Source organism: Corvus cornix, chromosome 19 (assembly GCF_000738735.6).
Source record: "Corvus cornix cornix isolate S_Up_H32 chromosome 19, ASM73873v5, whole genome shotgun sequence".
NCBI classification, from domain to species: Eukaryota; Metazoa; Chordata; class Aves; order Passeriformes; family Corvidae; genus Corvus; species Corvus cornix.
The window spans coordinates 96446-120142 of record NC_046348.1 but is presented as its reverse complement, the minus strand read 5'-3'; the positions used below and the strand labels follow the sequence as shown (position 1 = coordinate 120142).

The window sequence follows — 23697 nt, the reverse complement described above, 5'->3', positions numbered from 1 at the left end:
ATCCAAATCTACTCTCTTTTAATTTGAATCCATTCCCACTTGTTCTGTCACTTCATGCTCTTGTAAAAAGTCCCTGTCTTTCTTGTTGGCTCCCTTCAGGTGCTGACACTCCTGTGCCACAACCTGCCTCAAGGTTATGTTATTCCAGGTGGAATTACATGATTAAAGGGTGCCTGGGCAAGTCACAGGGGTTAGCCACTCTGCTGTGAGCATCTTTGGCTGTTCTCCCTGCTCCACCTGAGTGGTGATTAACGGTCAAGGTAAACAGAGAGCAGCTACTTCACACTCCCTATGGACAGAAGATGCACAGGCACAATTATCAGTGTGGTGTAAATCCACACCAACTGCCCTGTGATCAAGTTGCCATATGCCTTCCAATGGGAAGTTAAGAGGAGAAATTCTAAGAGAAGCAAGAAAAGCACCTTTTGCTCCTCCTGCATATGCTCTACAGTGGCAAAGCCAGCATGAAGCATAAGGCACGCTGGGTACAGCCACAGCTCAGCCCACTGCCGCACCAGCAGCAATTCTCAGAGTCTTGTGGGAACAGCAGATTGCTCTACACTCTTGCACAGCAGAGCCACAAGCCACAGCAAAGCGCTCAGCACGTCTCACACGTGTTTTGTCTTTCAAGAACATTTTAGTGCTACCAACCTGGTTTATTCCTTTTTTTAAGATTCCTATTAGGAATTACAACTCCAGCAAAGCAAATTTCCTTAGATGCTTCCTCACAGCCCCAAGGTAAAGCACAACGAGGTACAGCAGCTGCATTATGGATGTTGATGTACAAGTAACTTGCAGCCACAGCAAGTAGCACTATGCAAGGATATTAACCAGGAACAGAGCCAACTCCAGAAGAGTCTGTCACAGTACTCCCTTTTCCTGAAGCACATTGCAAAATCCAGCAGAAATCCCATGGTGTCCCAGCTCATCCTACTTGTGGAGTCTCCTGCTCCTCAGCAGAACAGACCTGACAAGTCATCACCCCACTATGATTTGAGCTCTCTGGTCCATTCCTACCCTCCTTGGGGTTTAAAAGATGCTAAATTTTCCAAATAAAAAAGTGGTGCTGTGGGGCAGGGGGGAGGAAGTGTAATCACGGTGGTGGAGCAGAGCCAAGGAAAAACCACAGCTCACAGGGAGCTCATCTGCAAAGCCACACTGACCAGCCCAGGAGTGTCACTCTGATGCCTGTTGTAGTGATGCTGAGCTAGGAGAGAAAAAAACTGTAAAAAATAAAATCAAACAAGAAACTAGGAATCCTCTTTGAATTTACAGCAACTTGGGACTGGCACAGATTGCCCAAGTAGCTGCGGCTGCCCCATCCCTGGGGCCAGGTTAGACAGGTCTTGGAGCAACCTGGTCGAGTGAAAGGTGTCCCTGCCCATGGCAGGGAGTGGAACGAGATGAGCTTTAAGGTCCCTTCCAACCCAAACCATTCTGAGATTCTATGATTCAATTAATCATTTTAATAATGACTAAGTTGCAACCATAATACTATTTATTCCTGTGCCTCTCCCACAAAGAGCAGCATTAAAACCAAATCCAATCCTCACAGCAGACAGAAGCTTAAATGCAGGAGTGGCAGTCATCTCCAGCTTCATCCAACAACCCTCTGCATTTCCCCCTCGGTTTCCTTCCATGCATCTGTGGACACCACCTAGACATGCAGGACTTACAGTAGCCACAATATGAGTACTAAAGGAAAGACACACTTCTTAAGGGTTCAAAGCATGGCCTTAGAAAAAACCTAACTACAATCAAACATTTAATATACAGTTGGAAAATAAAATTAAGGTCTACTTCCCCCCGACATTTATCAAGTTCCTCCTATCTAAACCTGTGAAGAGATTCCCTTCCTTCCAGCAAGGAGAGCAAATAAATGCTGATCTCCAGTTGAAACATAATTGAATGACACATTTTTTTCCCCTAACATCATTTCCCATATCAGTAGATATGGGAGATCCAAGAGACTCTTCCCTATGAATGCTCCCCTCCTTCTACACATCTATGAGAACAGGCTTAACCTCAGCATATCAGGACTCAAATTTCCCAGACCAGCCTGGAATTTAGAAGCAACAGATAATGGCAATTCCCTGTTCAGCTCAGATCTGCCTCTTCCATGCAATTTAATTCCACCTCCAGCTGGTCAGCTCATCTAACACTGACCCTGGACACACTCCTTACCCAGGGCTCCAGACTCGTCCCACAGCGTTGACCCTGCCTTTGTGCTCTGCCAGAACCTCCAGGTCAGGTCCTGCTTTGAATTCCTGGGGCCAGCACAAAGCCAAAATGCAGGAGGATGTTTTTGCAAAGTTTACTATAGCTCAAACTTTCCACTACATATACGCTGTTTGTCTTCTCCACTCAGACTGGAAACAAACCCAAGAAATTTCCGATTGTTAAGCAGGTCTGATCCAGGACTGCAAGTCATCACGCCCCTGGTATTCTATAACCAACCCATCCCTCTACACAGCTGGAGCTGCCATTGCCAAAAATTCCCAACACAGGAATAAATAGAAAAACCCCTGGACACCAGCTACTTGTGAATATTCCCCAAAAACCTATGAATAACGTGTATTTTAAATGAAACTGCTGACTACCCACTGCATAGCTGTTAATACATCACATCTGTTTGCATCCCACTGCAGATCACTTAATGCTGAAAGGCAGCAAAATTAAAGTACAAACAAAATTACAGTAGAAACAAGGGACCCTTTTAAAGAAAGATGTTTAAAAGTAACCAAGTTATCCACTGCACAAAAGAGCTGCTGAGGAGGTAAAAAGTTTACTTCTTCCTCAGTTAGTAATTTCTGGGAGAGCATTAATATCAACTCCAAAAAGGTTTTACTCGTATCTGAATTGTCTGCACTCATATTAGCCAGGAAGGTAAACTTGCCAGAAAGGTGGGTACATTTATAAGGTACTACTCCCTGGATGTGCAGCAAAGTTCTTCTGCAACTGGAGAGCGTGACAAAACAGTGCCTTGGTGCTGCCACCTTCCAGGCAGAGTTTGTCTGGCCAGTAACACATGTGAGGATGTGAGCAGCAGCCTTTAACCTGCCAAACCCGGCCCAACCCCTCTTCTTCCCTGCACTGACACCATACAGAAGTATTAGCTAAAGAGAGACAGCAGGCTTTTATCTGGAGAGGAGACAATACAGCTTCCCAAAACTATGCGCTGGAAGCTAAGGCAAAACTTTGGCTGGAACAGCCCAGGCTGGCTGAGCTCTCTGAACCCAGCATCTCTCCTGATCCAGCAGCAGTTTTCCAAACCATGCTGCAGCAGACCTACATGCCCACAGCTGAGCATGGGCTGTACCTGTTCACTAGGGTACACACTGGGTATTTGGGAGCCTGCAGCACCAGCTGCACTGGTGACAAGACCGTACACGTGCAAAGCACTTTCCTGACACCTGAGGTAGCTCGGAGCAGATCCCACTGAGCTCCTGCGAGGATGAGTCTATCTCTGGCTGCCCAGCAATCCGCCATCCCCACACCCACACGATTAGCAGGGCCCTAGGCTTTGCCAGGATGCAAAGTGCTCTACACAGCAGGGCTTCTCTGAGAAGGTTTTTGCAGGATTTGGCAGTCAAAGGAAGCCACATAAAGCTATGAAGGAAAAAAAGACTCAAATAAACACCTGAGCTCTGCTGACCAGAGCTTATTCCACTCCTACTGCTGCCAGACACTTCCATAACACACACCCAAGGGGGAGATGTCTCTCCTCATGCACACCACCATAGTCTCCATTTTTTGTGCGACCCAATCTGCAGGAACTGCAAATTGTAACGACAAAAAAAAGCTTTAAGAACTTTTGGTGTCTTTCAAATGCTTCGCTTGTAGTTGTGCAGTTATAAGAACCTGCACAGTCTTTAGGGGAGGGGCTGATCAATAATTTCACAAGATAGAAAAAAATTCAGGAGAATATATTCTGCCAGGTCTTGGCATAGTAACACTGGGTGAAGACTCAGGTACCTCCTGGCACACTCTCAGTAGGCCCTTCCCATATTCCAGAGGCACTCCTCCCCAACACTATGTAGGATAAATAGAAGTGACCAAAAAAACCCTCCAAGTGTTCCTTGGGTAACATCTCCTTCCAGCTTACTGGCTCATTTGCAATTTTCTGTTCCACTTTTGGCCTAGCATATATTATACACAGTCAACAAGGCAAGACAGAAACCCAGCATTGCTTGGTTTCTCTTTTTAGCTTCATGACGTCTGTCTGCCAAGATGAACTTTCTAGAACATGCCAGGCTGCCTCCCACAGCACCCCATGAAGTACTTCCTCCAAGAGAAGAGCATCTCTCCAGAACCTCAGTGCTTGCCTTTGTTTTTTCTTTCCTTCTGATCATACAGCTAACACCCCCCCCCTCAGGATGAGAAACTATCCTTTTTTCCCCTTAATTTTAATACCACCCAAGTGTTTGCAGAAACATGTCCTCCACTTACTCACAAGATCCACAGGAGCCACCCAAAAAACCGGTGCTCTCAGAAGGAACCCCAGAACTCCCCTGTGCTGTTCCGACAAGGCAGATGACCCTTAAAGACACATCTTCTTTTGCAAAAGTAGTATTTAGGCTTAAACTCTTCCTCACAGGGAAAGAACTGCCTGGTCAGGTGGATGACTGAGCTACTTTCAGTTTGCATACACCAAAAAGAGCAGGTTGGCATCACAGACTGAATGCTTTAATTTGAAACACAGTTAAAAAGCAAGTCTCCAACACTCCACCTAACCTTGTTTTACTGGGCTGACTGCATTAACAATGCCTATCTGCACTCGAGAGATGCATTTCTTCTTCAAAAGCCACTTAATCCTTCCTAGGGGCTTTCTCTGCCTGTTCTGCTCACTGCAGAAACAAGACACTCTTCAACACAGGGACTGTGGAAGTTCTGGAGCCCCTTTGTCTTCCACACTGCCAAACACCTCCTTCCTATATCCATGCATTCCCTCTCACTTACAGCCCTTCCTTAGTTCTCAACTCAGATCCTGATCTTTGTAACAGAAAACACCAACCCAGCCTCTGAAGCAGCAAGTCTGCAGGTTACAGCGCCGAGGTCCTGTCCCTTCAGCCCTGCTGGGGACCCGGACAGCGGCTCTGCTGCCGCGCAGCTCCGTGACAGTCACCTGCCTGGCCCACGGCCACTTCCTGCGATCAACGGCTGTCACACGCAGAAATAAAAAAAAAAAGAGAGAAAAGTGGTTTTCATGCAAAAGCAGCCGAGGAAGAGATATGCTCAGAATGAAAGCCTGGGATGTACACAAGGAGAGCTCCTGCCGCTGTTTAATTGTCTAGAAATTAAGGACTACGGAAGCCTCCGGTGCCAGTGTCCTCCTGACCCTCGGGACCCCAATGTCCGCACCCGCTCCAGGAGTGCCTGAATCGCTCTCACAGCCCACTCTGACGGTCCCCGGTCCCCGTTAGCTCCACTCCCCCTCCGCTCCAGCCCGCGGAGCTGCTGTCCCGCTTCTCCCGCCCGCCTGGAACCTGCTCCGGAGATCCTCAGGGAACAACGACCCCGCCGAGCCCGGTGCAGCGCCCGCGGCGCTCCCGTTACGGTCCCACTCCCCGCCCGGCCCCACCACCGCTTTGTTCGGCCCCACCGGCCCGGGACCCGCCCCCGGCCCCCCCCGCGCCCCCGGTGCAGCGGATACTCGCGGGTGCGGAAGGCCTCCTGCGTGTGGGGGATGACGAACCGCTCGCCCGGCTCCCCCGGCGGCAGTGGCTTAGCCAGGGGAACGGCTTGCGGCCGAGTAGCGGCGCCATGGTAAGACCCGGCGGGGCCCGGGCGGGACGGTTGAAAAATGGCGGGAGATTCCGCTCCCCCTCACGGCGGGCGGCGGGACCGGCCCCGCGCGCGCGCCCGGGCCGTGCCGCCCCGCCCCGCAGCGCCCACCCTCCGCGCCGCGGCGCCGAGAGTCTATTGGCTGGGCGCCCGCTCCACCGGCTGCGGATTGGCCGCACGGCCTGTCAATCGTACCGCCTAGCCCCGCCCCGCCGGCGCGGCGGGGTGAGAGGTCGCGTTATGTAAGTGGCGGCGCAGCGCGCGGCTCCATTTTGTGGCCCCCCGTTATCCGCCCTCCCCCCCTGCCGCGCGGCGGCCAATCAAACCGCACCCCGGCCCCCCAGCCCCGCGGTCGCCAATCAGAGTGCGTCCCGGCCCCCGCCCCTCCTCGCGCCCATCCGGGTACCGCGGCGGGGCCGCCCGCCGGGCTTTGTCCTCCGCGCCTGGCGCGGGGCATTGTGGGGGTTTGTGTGGCGGCTGCCGCCTCCCTCTCCGGAAGCCCCGGGCCGGGCCCGCCGGCGCGGCCTTTCACCGTCTCCTCGGTGCCCCCTTGGCGCCGGGTCTCTCCGCTGTGCGGGGAAGTGGAGCGGCGGCTCTGGCGGGCCGGCCTCCGGGGCGGGTGAGGGAGGAGGAGGCGGGAACCGCGGCCTGGGGACTGTAGGGTAGTGGGGAGCGAGGCCCAGCCAGGCCGTGGGTGCTGCTTCTGGGATTGGAGGGAAGACAAAAATTCGAGAGTTGTGGAGTGGGTTTTGTGAGTTTATGTGGTTTATTTTTTTCTTTATAAGAAAAGTTGTCTGGGGAGTTTTTTGTGGCATGAACGTTTACCGGGGATTGGAGGGGCAGCAGCTCGAGCACTGCCTGCCTAAAGCAGTCAGAGCAGAAGCTGTGACCTCATACTTCTTTCCCAGGGATTGTGAAAGCGGATTTGTGTTTAATGTGCAAATGTGTTCCAGGGATCCTGAGTTTCTGCTGTTCATGGCCCTGAGGACTAGGTCTGCTTTTTACAGCCCTGTTGTGGCTGCTTCGGGATGAGAAGCAGCAGCCCTGGCAAACTGCTTAGAGTCATAGAATCCCAAAATGGTTTGGGTTGGAAGGGGGGTTAAAGATATCTTGTTCCAACCCCTGCCATGGGCAGGGATGCCTTCCACTAGACCAAGTTGCACCAAGTCCCATTCAGCCTTGCCTTGGATACTTCCAGGGATGGGTCAGCCACAGCTTTTCTGGGCAACCTGTGCCAAGGCCTCACCATTCTCACAAGGAAGAATTTTTCCCAGTACCCAGTCTAACCGTGCCCTGTGTCAGGCAGATGGATGCTCAGATTCCCCCCTGCATGGGGAGGGCTGTTTATGCTGGGTGATTTGACCCAAGGGGATGTATGAACGGGACCAGTTATGCTTTGGAACAACAAAATTAATGGTGTTATTCGTTTCCCTAGCAGATAGGAGAGTAACTGGATCTCGCACAATATTCTCTAGATTGTAGATGTAATCATCAGATTATTATTGTGTGTTTACCAGATTGCTTTATGGGAATGAGGATCCCATCATTTCTGCTGGTGAAGTATTAAAAGCAGTTAACTTCCCTGGGTGCACACTCATTTGAGGTGTTGTGTAATCTTGAGAAGAAGTTTGTGCTGTGAGTATCCCTGGAACACACCAGTTGCATAACGGAGCACAGAGCACAGTGTCTGCTGGAGTCAAAAATCCACTGTATTTTCCATAGCATTGTAAACAGGCAGGAAAGAATGGTAATGCTGTAACGTAAGTGTCCACTCATGCTGTTGGTGGTGGTGGTGGTAGTAGTAGTAGTAGTATTTTGCTGCAATGGAACATGTTCCCAGTGAAGTTATGCCCCATCCCTGGAAGTGTCCAAGGCTAGGCTGGACAGGGCTTGGAGCAAACTGGTGTAGTGACAGGGGATGGAACAAGATGATCTTTAAAGTCCCTTCCAACACAACCCATCTCATACCATGATTCTGGGATTCTGTTTAGTACCCAGATAACAGATAGAACAGATATTTAGTGCCATAAATCCATCAGTGAGTGTAAAAATGGTTGTTGAGGATTCCCATTACCCCTGTAAGGTGCTGTAGGAGTAGCTTGAAAGCACAGTTAGCTCACAGCCAGTGAAACAGGTTCTTGTGGTACTTCACATAGAGCTTGGCTTCATTCCATGTCATTTTGTCAGAAATTAGAGTATTTGAGCTGAAATTCTACGTGGTGTATGTCTGCCTCTCTGGGCTGCAGGGCAAAGGGGGCAGGAGAAGGAAAACTGGAGTAATGAACTGAGGGAGAATTTGGGGAGCAGTATAATTTGAGAAGAGCATGCTCAGCTGAAAGGCAGTGTTGAGTGAATATGGCCCCTCTGCAGCTCCAACACTGTGGGGACACATCAGGGGTCTGACCCCGGGGAGTGGCAGGCACAGGGCTAGTCCTTGGGCAGGAAACAGCCTTTGGGGAGCTGGAGGGAGGGCAGGGACTTGAGGGAGGCAGGACCAAAGGGAGGGATGGAAGGGTGAGCTGCCTGTCCCTGCACATCCACCATGGAGCCATGTGCCTGTTCCTCCTTGGCAAACCATTGGGATCTGAGGTATGGCAACCTTCCAGTGTCGGTGCAGGACTGGTGCAGGACTGGTGAAGGTCTGGTGTCCCCCAGTCATTTTTCAGGCTGGGAAATTGTGTGTAATTCCTGGCACAGGTTAAACGTACACTGACCAGAGAGCTTTTCATTGACCCTGCAGCTGCTGAGGCACCCAAAGGTTAGGTTTCTCTTCATGGGCCGTACCTGCCCATCACAGCGGCTTCTCAGCCTCAAGACCTCTGAGTTACTCCAGGATGATTTTCCAAGGCTGTTGCATACTGTCTCCCAGTGCCCAGGAGATGGCAGTCCTGCATTTGGACAGTGTGTGCAGCTGTTCTCCAGATGCACCAGAGATTGGCTGAAGAGGAAAATCCCATCATGGGCTGCTTGTTTGGCCCTGCTGGGGAGGGAAATGGCCACGTTTGCACGGTCTGGTGGTCTGTCCTGTTCTGGGAGATACTAAAGCTGGAGTGGTGAGCTGTGAGAACAGTATCTGCTCAGCAGGCAGGTGTTCCTGGGTGTGTATTGATGGCGCAAACTCCAGCAATGGGTTGGTGTCACTGTCAAGGAGTTATCACCACAGAGGACCTGGAGATGCAAGGTCCATGCAGCTTCAGCTCCTCCAGTTGTGAAGGCTTTAATCACAGCCAGGTGAAAAGGTCTTTGTGAGGATGGAGCCCACTGTCATGAAACCTTACCACTGGCTGCCTCTTCCCAGCCATGGCTGGTGCCTTTAGCATTCCAGCAGGGAGGGCATGATGGAAATCACTGTTGGACCCCCTGCTCCTCACTTACAGCCGTCAACTGCTCTTTTCCTTCCCCTCCCATCCTCCCTTGCCTTCACCAGCCTCCCCAAGTCATCATTGTCCTGCCTGGGGCTCTCTGGCCTCTTCCCGGCCCAGCTCAGGGGCTGTGCCCTGTCTCCGTCTCCCATCCCACACTCATTTGCCTTCGGTCTTTAGGAGGTAATGTTCTCAGTGGGCACATTTTTCTGCTTGAAGAAGGAACAGTGGAGCTGAGGAAGGGGCACAGCTCCTGGAAGGGTGCTTGGAGCCATCTGCAATACTCAGCCCTTCACAGAGGTCACTGGAGATAATCAGCAAGAACTTGGGATCTAAATCTGGGTTACTGCAAACTTGGCTGTGCCATTACAGAGCAGGAGACACTTAGAATGGCTTTCACTCTTGGGATGATTGGGAAACGATCTGTTTGCTAAGCAAAATGTCCAACCCATCAAGGAAATCCATTGTTAAACCCATCTCAGGTGTCTCTCCACAAGGCATAAACAAACACATCAGTCAATGTCACCTCCTTGAGCACAAGCTGATGTACCTCAGCTCCCAGGTGTCCGTCTGGGGCTGCAGCTTCAAAGTTCTTCCCTTTACTGTTCTACTCAGAAGATGATCATCAGTGTTGGTGTTAGGAAAGTGGTGCTGCAGAGAGCACCTGCAGAGAGGCTTCAGGTCTTAGATATACTTTAACAGAGCTTCTAAATCTGGAGATAGCTGGGCCCAAAGAGATCCAACCAGAAAGACCATCTTAAATAAGAACATCCCTGGAGTGGGGAATCTTCTAGGGAAAGGTCTAACCTTAAAAGCAGGAAAGCAAACTTCTCGGGATTATTTTTAGTGTAGAAGCAGAGTCCCACAGTGAAAAGTGCTGTCACAATGCTCTGTTCAGCACTCCAAAAACTGATGGTTGTAGTCATGCTGTAAAGCCATAAACTCCTTTGGGGAATGAACCTCTTTTCTCTTTAAAACCACATAAGCAATTCTAAAAATGCCCCTCTTGAAATTCTGTTCCTTAGTATATGCTTTGTGATCTTTAACTTTGCAAATGCTTATGGTTGTATAAGGCTGAACTGAAGTTGTCAGTTATTTCTTGGTCACTTAAGGATGGAAAACTTTGTTGTTCTTCAAATGTTTGCAACCTTAAGAACTTCTTTCCAAGTACTTCTTTGTGGATAAAAAAGACCTGTGCCTTTACATCACAGCTGCCAGATGCCATCTGAGTATGAACAAAGAGATAAACCCATGTACAGGCACACACCCGAGACCTTCCTCAGACTGGATGCTGTAGAAAAACCCTTTCAGCATGAAATATTTGCATTAGTTGGAGATTTAATTTGTTGTCTTGTGATGCTTTTGCAAACTTGCAGACGAAAAGGTGGCCTGCTCTCCTGGCTGGACAGTCTTTCCTTTGATGCCTGGCTCTGGCTGAAGGCTGGTTAAGAAGAACTGGGACTTAAAAGAGCTGTTCTAAAGTTGAAAGGTGTACATAGAGGAAAAAGAGAAGCATTTGGACTCAGTTAAAATAACCTTCCACTTCTGTTAAACCCTGGTGGAGCTAAGGGGATTTATCTGAGCAAATGAATTGAATACAGGTAGGAGATGAAGCTGCGTCCCTGGGGATGTTCCCAGATTTTCCCTCTTCAGAGACAAGCAGATTTGCAAGTCTGGTACATGCGTGTTTAGAGAGCAAGACTGAGGAGTTGGTGACCCAGAGGAGTGAGGAGATGGTGAGTGGTGGGAGAGGTGACACATGGGTCTGTTCAGGCTGGCCATGCTGCTGGTCTGGCTCCTGCCCCGGCTTGCCTGGCCTGAGGGCACCTGAGGAAGTGCTGCATTGATGATTTTCTCAGCAGCTTCCGAACACACTTGGAGGTGTTTGACCTGGTGGTTTGCAAAGCCCTTCTCTGGGTCATTGACTCTCTCTGTACTTACACAGGAGGGAGTCAGTGTGCCCAATCTCTGGGCACAGCGTCCTGCTGATCTGTCAGCTGTTCTTGGGATCTGTGCTTGAAAACTGTTTCCTCATGTGTTCCTACACCATAAAGCAATTTCTCAGTTTCCCCATCCTTCCCATGGCAATCCAGACTTCCCAGTTACCCCATGCTGCTCCTCTGGGCTAGTGAACCAGCAGAAGCCAACTCTGCCCCACGTGCTCCAAGGTCAGTTTGATCATAAATGTGACTTTGACCATGCGGGTCATAACATGCCTCTCCCCTCACCCGAGGTAGCTGCCAGGATCCAAAACCAGGGATTGCCCTCATCCCAATGCCTGCCGGACCACACAATGCTAGACTTCGTGCCAGCTGTCTGGGCATTGTGCTGGCAAGGGCCTCCATAAATAACACAGGACTTGGGAGCAGGACACAGCTGTGGGTGGGTGGCTGAGGCTGCCACCTGCTGTCCCCACTGATGCTCCCCAGAGGGGAGCTCCCGCAGGGCTTTGCATTTGGAGCTGCAAGCAGCCTATTGCCTTGTGTCTTTCAGAGAAAAAGGAGAGCTGATTAATGCTGGAGGATCTGGAAGAGCCACAGAGAGGGGACTTCTGGGAGGATTTAGTTAGCAGTGGCCCAGATACATCAAACCATCTTCTGCATAAAGCCATATCCCATTACTGCTCCCCTGTGCAGGACAGCTTACGGTACTTACCCTGTTAGAAGCCTGATGCTGCTTCGATATATTCCAAGGAGACTATGATAAAATTTCTGTCACTGTTTTCCCTAACTGATTTCAGTCAATCACTCCAGTGGAACTGGCTGCCTGCCCGGTGCTGAGGTGACATCGTGTCCCTGCCAGGCAGGCCCTGGTGGGGTGGGCAGAGCAGCACCTGAGGAGCTCTCAGGGGTGGGAAAACAACAGGCTTCCAGGGAATGTGCCCAAACATCCCCAGCATCACTGACCCTCTCCCAGTGAGGTAGTGAGCACTGTCCAGCTCCTGGCTCATAGCACACACAACAGGTGCAGATTCCATGGGATACCTGTAGATGCTCTTTGCTGCGGGTGATGACATCCCCAGGTGACTCCAAGTCAGCTCTCCAGCTCCAGCCTGAAGTTAATCCAGATGCCGGATGGAATCTTGTTTCTTTCCAACATCAGTGAGCACTTGAACTGGACCAAAAGGCTCTAGCTTTACTCCATACCTGTGAGCCTGAAGCATGTTTTTGGGCTGGTGGTTTTGCTCGGGCAGTACATGGCCATCCCAGATGTAAATATACATCCTTATATATTCTTGGTCACAGTTTCACTATCAGAGACAGTAATGCCATCCCTGTTAGCACATTTTGGTAGCTCCTGAGTCAAGGGTTTGGGACTGGCACTGCAGCACAGGCAGCTGCACCAAGAGTGTGCAACAGCCAAACCCTATTCAGCAGCTCAACTCCAATCTTCCCAAATTCCTGGTAGGAAACGCTTGCAGTTGTGTGTCTTCAAGGGGAAATCCTGCCTTGGGTCAGACACAGCCACGGGGCATCCTCCCATCTGCTGGGAGCTCCTTTGTACCCATATGGGCAACAAGTAGGGTGCTGTGGGCACTTCTGGGCCTAGAGGTGGCCTTTGCATCTGACCAGACCACCTTTCCTTTGGTACCCAAGGATCCCTTTGGGAAAGGGTCCTCTCCCCTCTCTTTGCTGTCCCCTACATGGTAAGAAATTGCTCTGGCCTAAAACCAGGATTTTATTTTAGGCTGGGGAATGGGCAGGGAAGCTCCTTCACATGCGCTGTGTTTCTGTGACTGGGGAACTGGGAGAAGCCGGAGACGGCCATCCAAGGGCCCAATTCCACAGCTCTCCCTGCAGCACTCCATGCTGGCCAAGGGGAGACAGTGTCAAGCTGCGATTCCATCAGTTTTCCCTTTTTGGGGAAGCTTGGTGACCCCATCCTCCTGGCATGGGGTCCAGGTTGCTGCTGAAGAATTGCTTCAGGTTCCCCAGGCACCAGAGCCTCTCCTAGGCCACCCATCACTTCTTGCCACTGTGGGGCCATGGGGCTAGACCACGACACTGCTGAATTCCTCCTGAGGAAAGTTTAGAGAGGACCTGCAGGCTTTTCCCTGTGGTGTGGGAAACTGGAAGGGGCAGTAATTGCCGTCATTGGGGCTGTTTGAGACCTGCCAAGCCTGTAGCCACAGAAAAATTACTAGGACAGGGTAGGAAGAAAAGTCACTTTGCTGCCTAACACCTGGGAAGGTACTTCATGAGACGAGTAGCCTTGACCTCAAAATATTTCCAAGCTATGGGCAGAGGGAAGAAGATGCTGTTGTTGAGTGTTGCAGCACCACAAACCAAGTGCTGTTCTGCTGAACTGATGAGTCCTGGCATCCGCATTGCCGTGGGGCTTCACTCGCTGTGAGTGCATATGAAAAACTCCCTGGCTTTAAAGGGTGTTAGAAGTACCTATTTGGAAGATGTCTCCAGGATGATGGGAAGACATCTGTGTCATCTCATTTTTTCCATCCTTGGGTTTGGAATAACGAGGATTCATCTGGAGAACTGGATTTTACAACTAATACTGGCAAACTCAAATGTCCTTGTGTCCCTGCAGTGACCTTGTGCTTTCTGTGCCAAGGGGTGACATCACAAACCTGGCCAGGTGCAGGTGGAGAACAATGATGTGCAGATGTTGATGACTCCAGGAAGGTAAGTACCGAAGCTCATCACCATGCTTACATGGATATAAGGGAGAAAAAAGGATGGAGAACTTGGCTAACATTTTTCATTTAACTCCTGTTAAATCCCTCCTTGATCCGCTTTGTCACACTCAATCTGGTGCTGACTCTGTCTTTCTAAAGTCGTGTTCAGACCTGCCTCTGCTCAAGCCTGTTCATGGTGTCTGTGTCTGCACACTGACAGCTCCTTGAGGCCTTTTTCTCCGAGGACTTGCAGGATTGGTGAATGGCTCCAACCAGTACTTGGGACAGATAGAGGTTTGGTACAGCAGCATGTGGGCAACGGTGTGTGATGACTCCTGGGACATGACGGATGCTTCTGTGGTGTGTAGGCAGCTTGGCTGGGGGAAACGCAGTATCAGCCCTGGGCAGCGTTTAGTTTGGGAGAGGATCTGGGACTCTCTGGCTGGACGACATTAACTGCAATGGGCTGGAGAGAGTCCTCAGTGAGTGCTCATTGCGGGCATGGGGAAGAGTGCAACTGTGGGCACGATGAGGACGCGGGCGTTTTATGCTCAGGTGAGGATGGGGTTTGCCTGATCTGTGCTCTTTGGGCAGGCAGGGCTTGGTGATGTCTTGGTCTTGCAGAGTCAGCCACAGGTCTGTCTGTGCCTTGGGCTTGTTCAATCCTCCTCTGTCCTGCCCCAGGCTGGCCCAGAGACTGCAGCGAGCTCCCTGCTGGCAGCCCCAGTGGCGTCTACATCATCCAACCCACAGGACTGCCTCCCATCATGGTGTACTCTGAGATGAACGGGGCAGACAGGGCTGTTATCCAGAGGAACCATCAGAGCTCAGCAATCCTCTGGAATGAGTCTTGGAGCACCTACAAGTACAGCTTTGGGAACGGGCACACCGAGTTTGGCTGGGCACCAAGTACATCCACCAGATCACCAGGCAGAAGGTCTACCATCTGGGTCAGGTTTGCCATCTGGGATGCTTCAAATGACATGAAGTTCGCAGACTACAACCTGTTCAGCCTGGGTGATGAGTCCCAGGGCTACCAGCTGTGGCTGGGAGCGCACTCAGGGACAGCAGAGGATGCCATGGCCTCCAAGGGCACCACGACCATGCACGACAACATGAAGTTCTCTGCTAAAGATCGGGGTCAGGACACTTCTAGCGGGAACTGTGCCACCAGCTCCGGGGCAAATTAGCATAACTGACGAAAATCACCAACTAGGAGCGTAAGTGGTGAGGGAATTTCTTCCCAGTTCAACCCCTTTCCAAATCCCCCCCCGCAGATGGGAACTAAACGTTGTTTATGAAAATGTGTCTCAAAGAGCTGGTCTCAACCTTGGTTCCCAGGAAGAACCAAGATAGGATAGGGGCCTTGGAATATGCTTTGTCTTTCTGCCTATCAGGGTGGGGAAACGTACTGGGGCTAGCTAGGAACTGTGTAACTATACAACAATAGAACTAGAATATATATGTAAAGAATATAGAGAATATATAAAAGCAAAAATCATTCAGGCAACAGCAACATGCGGCCGGGAGTTTAGGACTGAAGGAGGCTGCGTCCTCCAAAACCTTGAGAGGGAAAACCCCGTGGGCATGTGCCCCAGTGGACTCTCTCCCTTTATTCAAATAAAGTTGCAGGACTCCTCTGTCTCCTTTATGGACATTGGCTTTGCATAGCGTGATTTTCCGTACAGCATTGAGCAGGATGTTCTCACACCTGTTGTACCACCACTCCCTGTAGCTGCACCCCAACCTGGCTGTTCCCCAGTGCCCACACTCACCACCCTAGGAACTGGTCGCACATACTGGGCCCAGGCACCCACCACGGTGGGCAGGAGGACAAGGTCCCGGTGAAGCCAGGGTGCCCCAGCCTGGAACCCTGGGGAGGAAAGTGCCCATCACCATCAAGATCCCTGGGCAGCCCTTGGGATGCCTGAGCAGGAAAGGCAGAGCCAGGGCACAGTCAGGAGCAGGGGGCTCCCAGGGTAGTGGGAGCTGCAGCTTTGGGACAGCCTGTGCTTACATTTTCTCATGTTTCTCCTAAAAGTGGTTGGGGGGGGGGGGTTTCTATAGGTCTAGAGGCAAAAGGATGTTTTTATGGGAAAGAAGTAAATCTGTGTAAGGACATCCAGAGCAAATAGTTCAAAGCCCTGCACTTGAGCTTGTTGTTTAAGACCTGGTGCTCCAGGTGCAGAAGATGCAGCTCACAGGAATGCAGGAAGCAGCCCAGCAGCAGCAGCAAACTGGAAAGAAATGGCAGGGTGGAAAGGAGTGGGATGGATGCTGGACACATTCATCCGTTCCCACTCCCTTGGTCTCCACGGCTGTCCCCCAGCTTGGATTTCTTCTTGTATCCCCTGGAGCTGCAAGTCCTGCAGGAAAGGAGCCATGAGAAAGAGGAGGAGGACTCATCCATCACCACCGTGCTGCTGGCCAGTCCTGCTGCTCCCGAGTCCATGCTGGGCCCCTTCACTCCCAAGTCTGTCCCTACACACACCTCCTCTGTGTGAGCACATTGTCTCACATCATTAATCATTGTGTGCCCATCTGGTGGCTTGTCTTTGCTCAAGATTATACTAAGAGGCCTCAAGATTTTATCTTGAGGAAAAATAAAGTAATCCAAATCTCCCAGCTGTGGGGCGTTTATCACCTGCAATTCATTTGACCTGCCCAGGAGTTAAAATCTTCCTGGAGATGTACCAACTGCTGCAGGTCAATAAAATCGCTGAAGGAGGGGGAAAGGCAAACAGATGGGCTGCAGCATGAACTGGAAGGAAGACTAGGGTCATCTGGAGATCAAAGAGAATAACACCTATGGGAAGTGGTTTGTCAAAAGTCCCCGGCTCCCGGCATGACACAACACCTCTGTGACAGCTGGATCTGTCTCAGCCTCCTCCCTGCAGAGCTGCCCAGACATCAGCTCCAGAGCTGGGCTCCAGACACAGATGCCTTGTGCTCTCCATCAGCAAAGGCTGGGGTTGAGGTCAACAACCTTTCCCAGGGGCCATCCCTAATCCCTAGATGCTTTGTGGCAGCTCTGAGCTCTCTGCCGGGATGTGTTATACAGTACCCCTTCCACAACAGTCTCAGGAGGGCTCTGCCAACCTGCTCTCCCCCATTGTGTGTGGGTGGGCATCACCCCAGCCCAGGTACTCTCTGAGAGAACATCTCCATTCTCTCGTGGCCAGTGTATCAGGCAGCAGCTATTGGGTCACATCTGTGCAAGGTGTTTTGATAAATCCTCAGCACTGAGCCTCTGTCTCCTCCTTCTTCCCTTCTGCTTTCAGTCCCCATTTTCATCCAGTGCTTGGGCGGCACCAGCAGGTCCTCCCCCCTGAGCTGCCGTCTGACCTCCAGCTCCTGCTGTGGTCCTGGTGGAACTGGGTGTCCATCACCAGCGCTGGGTGTCCATCTGGCTCCAGTGCACTCCCTGTGCTGGGAGATGATGGTTCCCTGGGCAGCAGGTCCCACAGTGAGGGCAGGGTAGGAGCAAGGGACAGATGCAGGTCACCATGTGGGGGGGGCTCGGTCCCTTCTTCTTCCTCCTTCCATAATTCAGCTCTCCTTATGACCTCCAGATACCCTGGCTGGGCTCGCACTTCCAAGACCATCCATGCCTTGTCACTGCTTCTTCAAGGGCCAGCAGTGTTTGGGGGGGGACCACCATGTGGTCCCAGCTGCAGGGACCTCCCTTATAGCTGTAGGATGAAGATGTCACTGAGGGGTAACAGCAGTCAGGGCCAACAGTTTGGGATGTCAGGCACAGCTTGGCACCTCGGCTTTGGGGCTGCACTTGGTGCCCAGGTGAGTGCAGCGAGCCAGCCCTGCTCCTGTGTAGCATAGGGCGGGGGCTGCTGGAAGGGCTAGGGAGACCTTTCTCATCTGTTTTGAAATTGGGCTGCCAGAAATGTGTCTAAGACAAATGCTACAGTCCCAGGTTATATATGGCACTGGAAGCAGGGGTCAGGGCTGGGGACAAGGCCTTTTTGCTGCTCTCTGTGTGTGTGGAATCCCATGTGTAATGTCAGAGCACAGTTTCCCCTCGAGTGATGCACCAGGTGAGGTGGACAGACCTGGAGGGTGTCTAACAGAGATTTCTGGCCTGGCCAGGTGACAGAATGTCCCTACATGGCTTGGCTTCAAACCCCATAAGTATTAACAACCCCAAGAAAAACCCTTATCAGTAGCTTTTGTCGGTTTTGTGGAATTCTGTGTGAACATCAGCAGCTGAGAACTCTTATCACAGAAGCAGAACAGCTGGCACGTGAGAAAAGGTGTGTGGGGAAGGAGGCAAACAAACCATGAATTTCCAGGAACGGGCGAGTTCTGCTGTTTGGATTGACTATCTCACCTCACTGATAAACAGAGCTGGACTGCAGACACAGATACCTTGTGCCCTCCATCAGCAAAGGCTGGGGCAAAGGTCAACAACCTTTCCCAGGGGTCATTCCTGACCCCTGGATGCTTTGTGGCAGCTCTGAGCAAAAACCTGGTGGTCATGCAGTGCCCCTTCCCCTACACTCCCTGCCCTTATCCCCTATGTCCTGAGGGGGAGAAACAGGCTCAGGAGGGCTCTGCTTACCTGCTCACCTACTCTCCCCCATGGTATGTGTGTGTGGGCATCACCCCAGCCCGGATGCTTTCTGAGAGAGAGAAAGCCAGTGCATCAGGCAGCAGCTGCATCTGTGCAGGGTGTTTTGGTAAATCCCCAGCACCAGGCTGGAGTCTCTTCTTTCTTTCCCTCTGCTTTCGGTCCCCATTTTCATCCAGTGCTTCAGTGGCACCAGCAGGTCCTCCCCCTGACCTGCTGGCTGACCCCAGGGGCCCCTCCCATGGCCCTGGTAGGACCGTTACCAGGAACTTTTCTTGGTTTTGTGGAATCCTGTTGTGGAATCCTGTTGTGAACCCCAGCAGCTATTTGCTAGGAACCCTTACCACAGAAACACGACAGATGGTACATGAGAGGTACCTGCAGAGGACAAACAGACCATAAATTTCCAGGAATGGGTGAGTACCGCTATTTGATCAGCTGCTTCACCTCACCGATGAGCTCTATATAACATCAGGGTTGGCCATGCTGCCACCAGACCAGATCTACTCAGCTCCCCAACTCCACAGGATCCCAACAGAGACAGCATGGGTGAGTGTGGGATGGGATGGGATGGGATGGGATGGGATGGGGTGAATTTTGTGTGCAGCTGGGCATCCCTGCCTTTCTTTCCAAGGTCTTAGGTCCCTGTGCTTTGTTTATCCCTCTTGTACTAGCTCCTGAGTATCTTTATGTACCAGTGATACCCACAACCCAACACATCAGTTCTCCTCCAGAGGATTCACATTCCCGGATTCACTGTGTATCTTCTTTCTCCAGCTGCTCGTCACTACAGTCCTCTGTTCTTCACCTCCATGCTGGCCCTTGTATCCCCGCTTCTTGCTCTCCACATCGAAAACCTGGAAAGATTGAAAGCAGATTTGGATGAAATCATTAATATCCATTCTGATGGGCCTCTTCCTGGTATGTGTTTTCTGTCTTGCATCCCTAAACTTTGTTCATCCAAACATCAGGAGCCCTCTCCTCTGCACAGAAAGGGAGGTGTGGAAAATACTCTTGTGGAAATAAAAGGATCCTGATCAAATCTTCCTCTAATTTAATATCTTAACCAAACATCACCAGATTTGGTAATTCAACCTTCTTTGTTATTGACAAGATTGCATGTGGCAGCTTTTTCTAGACAGACTGTTTCTCTTCCTTTATCTATTCTCTTCCCACATATATTTGTATAGTCCATTCACAGGCCTGAAACTTCAGAGAGACTTTGTATAAGTGACTAACCAGAATGCTTTCTGAAGCTTGCACATGGCTAAACAGTCCCAAAACCTCATCAAACCACTGATGGAGGTCACAATTCCAGAAGCTCTCGGGGAACTATTCTTACTGAGATGGGTGCTGGGATTTCTCTTAAACAGAGAATTGTTCTCTCATAGCTGTGAGCTCCTTTGATGCCTTTTCTTGGTCTTAAAATCAAGAGTCATACATGGTTAGAATGGGAAAAGGGATTTTATCTTGGTATTTATTTTAAGGATGTGCATTGAAATGCACCCTGCTGAATACCCCTTAAAAGATCGGGTATAACATTATAAGTGTTACTAATTAGCATATCTATTAAAGATTCCTTAATGAGAGGCTCAAGTGAGCCCCCATCCCCAAGGAGCCTTTCCCTGGATGGTTCTATTTTAGTTTACAGAATGTGTTCTGGAGAGGACCTTGGGGTCTGGGGCACACTGATCCCTAGCTACAAAGCTTCTAAAATGTTTAGTCTCTTAGCTTGACAAACAAGTCCAAGAATGTAGGGAAAAAGCACTGGGAATACAGAAATTGTAAAAAAGTATAACAGGGGTATAAAAGAAAAGGCAAAAATCTTCATGGCATCACCTTCACACTCTGAAGGTTTCTGGAGCTCTTTATGGATTGAATGAACATATGAATCCTTCATCACTGAAAAGCAGGTTCAACAGCAACAGCTCTCAGCAGTCTGATCTCGGTCTGAGAGCACCCATGGTCTATATCCTCCTGATCCTTCTCTCTCTGGTACATCCTTGTACTCATCACTACTACCCTGAGCAACTTGTTCTAGTGGAGGATGTCCCTGCTTATAGCAGGGGGATTGGGCTAGGTGGTCTTTTAAAGGTCCCTTCCAACCTAAATCATTCACGATTCCGTGGTTCTACTCAGGTATGCCGTCTGCTCCTTGCTGAGAGGAGCAAATATGCAGCTGCTTGATGGCTGCAGAATTCCTGTTCCTAGTCTCTGATCCTTTTGAAGATTTTCCAACCAAAAACTATCACACAGAAAGAAAAATGAGCCAAGTGTCATCATTGAAATGTCCTACAAAAAACTCAGTGCTGGAAAGAATAGCCTGTGAGGGCTGGACTTACCTCTGTGCTGTGGCACAGGGCTGCTCTTCTCATTCCTTGTTTTCTTGATGCAGATGAAGCTGGAGGGATCATCCAGCAGAACCAGGCAGCTGACCCTCGGCAGGCACAGAGCCACAGAAGTAAGTACCCACATCCCCCAGGGAACAGGGAGGGGTGTAGGGAATGAGGGCAGAGTGGTGGCAGGTTGGCTATCAGCCTGGGGAGCAGCCAGCCCAGCGCCTCAGCAGAACTCCATGTGCTACTCCAAACATGAAGGCCACTGAATGAGGGTGGGGTCAGTTTGGACATGGGAAAGAAATGTCAGACAATGAGGGTGGTGAGGATCTGGCACAGGTTGCCCAGAGAACCTGTGGCTGCCCCATCCCAGGAAGTGTCCAAGGCCAGGTTGGACAGGGCTTGGAGCAACCTGGTCTAGTGGAAGGTGTCCCTGCCCGTGGCAGGGGGGTGGAACAAGATGGGCTTTAAGATTACTTCCAAGCCAACCCATTCTGGGATTCTGTGATCTCAGAGGACTCTGCGGCCGTTACTTACAAGCCACAAGTCCACAGAGGATATCCCTTCCGAGCAAAGCTGGGCTTTCACAGCCATCCACAGGGTCCAATGCTAAGGGAATGAGATTTCCTCTTTCCTGACCCCAGGGATGCAGTGGATGCCAGGTTGCAGGGACAGCAGACTGGAGTGTTGTGCCTGTTGGTCCTCCAACATTCTCTCATGTCCCAGGTTGGCCCAAGGACTGCAGCGAGCTCCCTGCCAGCAGCTCCAGTGGCATCTACATCATCCAGCCCACAGGAATGCAAACCATCGTGGTCTACTGTGAAATGAGCAGAGAGAATGGAGGCTGGACCGTCATCCAGAGGAACCACAGAGATACACCAGTCAGCTGGGATGAATCCTGGAGCACCTACAAACACGGCTTTGGGAATGTGCACACTGAGTTCTGGCTGGGCACCGAGTACATCCACCAGATCACCAGGCAGAAGGTCTACCAGGTCAGGTTTGCCATCTGGGATGCTTCAAATAACATGAAGTTCGCAGACTACAACCTGTTCAGCCTGGGTGATGAGTCCCAGGGCTACCAGCTGAGGCTGGGAGCGCACTCAGGGACAGCAGAGGATGCCATGGCCTCCAAGGGCACCACGACCATGCACGACAACATGAAGTTCTCTGCTAAAGATCGGGATCAGGACACTTCTAGCGGGAACTGTGCCACCAGCTCCGGGGGTGGGTGGTGGTACTCGGCGTGTTATTCTGTGCGTCTGAACTTCAGAGGGGGCATGACATGGGGCAGCCTGTGCCAGGGGAACTGCAGAGCCTCAGCCATCCTCATCAAACCCACCACCTACTGCTAGTTGCATTTTCATTTCTTTGCTGTCCAACCTGGGGCTAATTCTCGCTCTCCAAAGAATTCAAACAAAGCAAAACCAAACCGGGTATGTCATGGGAATGTGCATGGGGGTCTTTGCAGAGGTTGGTCATATGTAGCTACTGAAGAAAATAAGGCATTTTCCACTTTTTCTTCCTCCTGTAGATTTCCCCTACTTCTCAGCTGTGCCTGTGTCCTCTAGTTCAGAGTCAGATCATTTAAATTACATTAATAATAGAAACAGTCTCTTGGAAACTCACAAGTTTCCAGATCAGTACTGGGCTTCACATAACATGTGAAATGGTCAACCCAGTAGACTTCTGTGGCTTTGTAAGTTAAATTACATCCTTAATTTCAGGAAAACTACCTAATTTTTGCTGAAGATCTTGCTAAGATACTAAAGTGCACAGTCAACCTCTCACTCTGAACCTCCTGCATGTAAGGCTTAATAGATGTGAAATAGTCAAATAAATTGGTATTCAAAGAACTGTCTGAATTGTGAAAGTCTATTTCAGACCTTTGAAGTGCTCGAAGAGGTTAATGCATTAGAGGGTTTACACCACTGCAGCTCAGCTTTTCCCTGAGCCAGGGCCATGATTACTTCCCAGAGTCAGTGCTGGTAGAACAGTTGGACTTGATGATCTTAGAGGGCTTTTCCAACCCTCATGATTCTATGATACATCCTCATCTTTGAAGGCAGAACCCTTCAGCAGATGCCACCCATTCCAGCTTCCAACCTCCACGGTATTTATGTACTAAAATTGCCTCCAGTGGCATGTGAGTCCTGGAGTGCCTTTGGCTCAGGGAGATGAGAGCTGTTTCCTCATCAATACAGAGGCATGAGCTAGCAAATAAAAATCATTGAAAACAATTCTTCTATTACTTTGTCATGCTTGTGTGCAATTTTTTATACCATGGTTTTACTGCATGTCTGCCTTGAAACATGGGATTTCTCTCCTGCCTCCTACTGCCTCCTGCCCCTCTGCAGTGAGTCATGAGGTGTGTGACAGGAGGAATAGGCATCTGTCAGCTCAGAACGGAGACTAAACCCAGTGTAGGAGACAATAACCTAAATAAAATGTTCTTGGCTCTCAAACTTGGGAATTTCTTGTTGCATTTAGAAAACATTTGGGTTTTTTTCTTGGCTAACACTCTTGCCTTGAGGATACACATGGACATGTATCATTAAAGGGACCCTCTGCTAATGCCTCCCCTCCAGGTTGGGCACCCACCATGCATCCAGGTAGTGTGAGAGGCAGCTCAGGGGCAGCACCACCCACCTGTGCTGGGCTCCCAGCACAGCATTCCCTTCCATGACAGGAAAGACAATTCCATTGGATATTGCATCCTCATGGTGAGTCTCCTTATGATGCAGAAAAATCTCTTCTGCACCATGTCTCCTCGTTATCTTTAACCAGTGTGACTTTTGTTGAGTGGAAGAGATTGTCCCCATCTGCCCTTGTGAGACCCCACCTGCAGAGCTGCCTCCAGCTCTGGGGTCCTGACCACAGGAAAGATGTGGAGCTGTTGAAGCAAGTCCAGAGGCGGCCACTGAGATGCTCCAAGGGCTGGAGCCCCTCTGCTCTGGAGACAGGGCTGGGAGAGCTGGAGGTGTCCAGCCTGGAGAA

The 23697-nt window shown here is 50.6% G+C and overlaps 3 protein-coding genes across 6 annotated transcripts in view; 2 read left to right on the top strand and 1 right to left on the bottom strand.

Annotated features, from left to right (window-relative positions):
- BAZ1B (bromodomain adjacent to zinc finger domain 1B) overlaps positions 1-5884 on the bottom strand; it is a 44205-nt gene extending 38321 nt beyond the window's left edge. The window contains 2 exon segments of the mRNA XM_039562762.1: positions 5654-5732; positions 5735-5884. Of these exon segments, the coding sequence (XP_039418696.1) occupies positions 5654-5732; positions 5735-5765 (110 nt within the window). The 5' untranslated portion in view covers positions 5766-5884.
- A 328-nt stretch (positions 5885-6212) lies between these two features.
- Positions 6213-22948, top strand: LOC104695790 (fibrinogen-like protein 1-like protein). Of its 4 annotated transcripts, none has more exons than XM_039562863.1 (6): positions 6213-6403; positions 13692-13786; positions 18775-18913; positions 19142-19285; positions 20760-20825; positions 21427-22948. In XM_039562863.1, the coding sequence occupies exons 3-6, from the start codon at positions 18910-18912 to the stop codon at positions 22053-22055; spliced, it is 843 nt and encodes a 280-aa protein (XP_039418797.1). In that variant the 5' UTR covers positions 6213-6403; positions 13692-13786; positions 18775-18909; the 3' UTR covers positions 22056-22948. The 4 variants fall into 4 exon arrangements, with proteins under 4 accessions (XP_039418797.1, XP_019147658.3, XP_019147657.3 ...); XM_019292113.3 differs by lacking the exon at positions 6213-6403 and adding an exon at positions 6410-6535; XM_019292112.3 differs by lacking the exon at positions 6213-6403 and adding an exon at positions 6410-8373.
- On the top strand, positions 14388-15436 carry LOC109146006 (fibrinogen-like protein 1-like protein). Its single transcript, XM_020584184.2, has one exon. The coding sequence runs from the start codon at positions 14547-14549 to the stop codon at positions 14967-14969; it is 423 nt and encodes a 140-aa protein (XP_020439773.2). The 5' UTR covers positions 14388-14546; the 3' UTR covers positions 14970-15436.
- Positions 22949-23697: the final 749 nt, after the last annotated feature.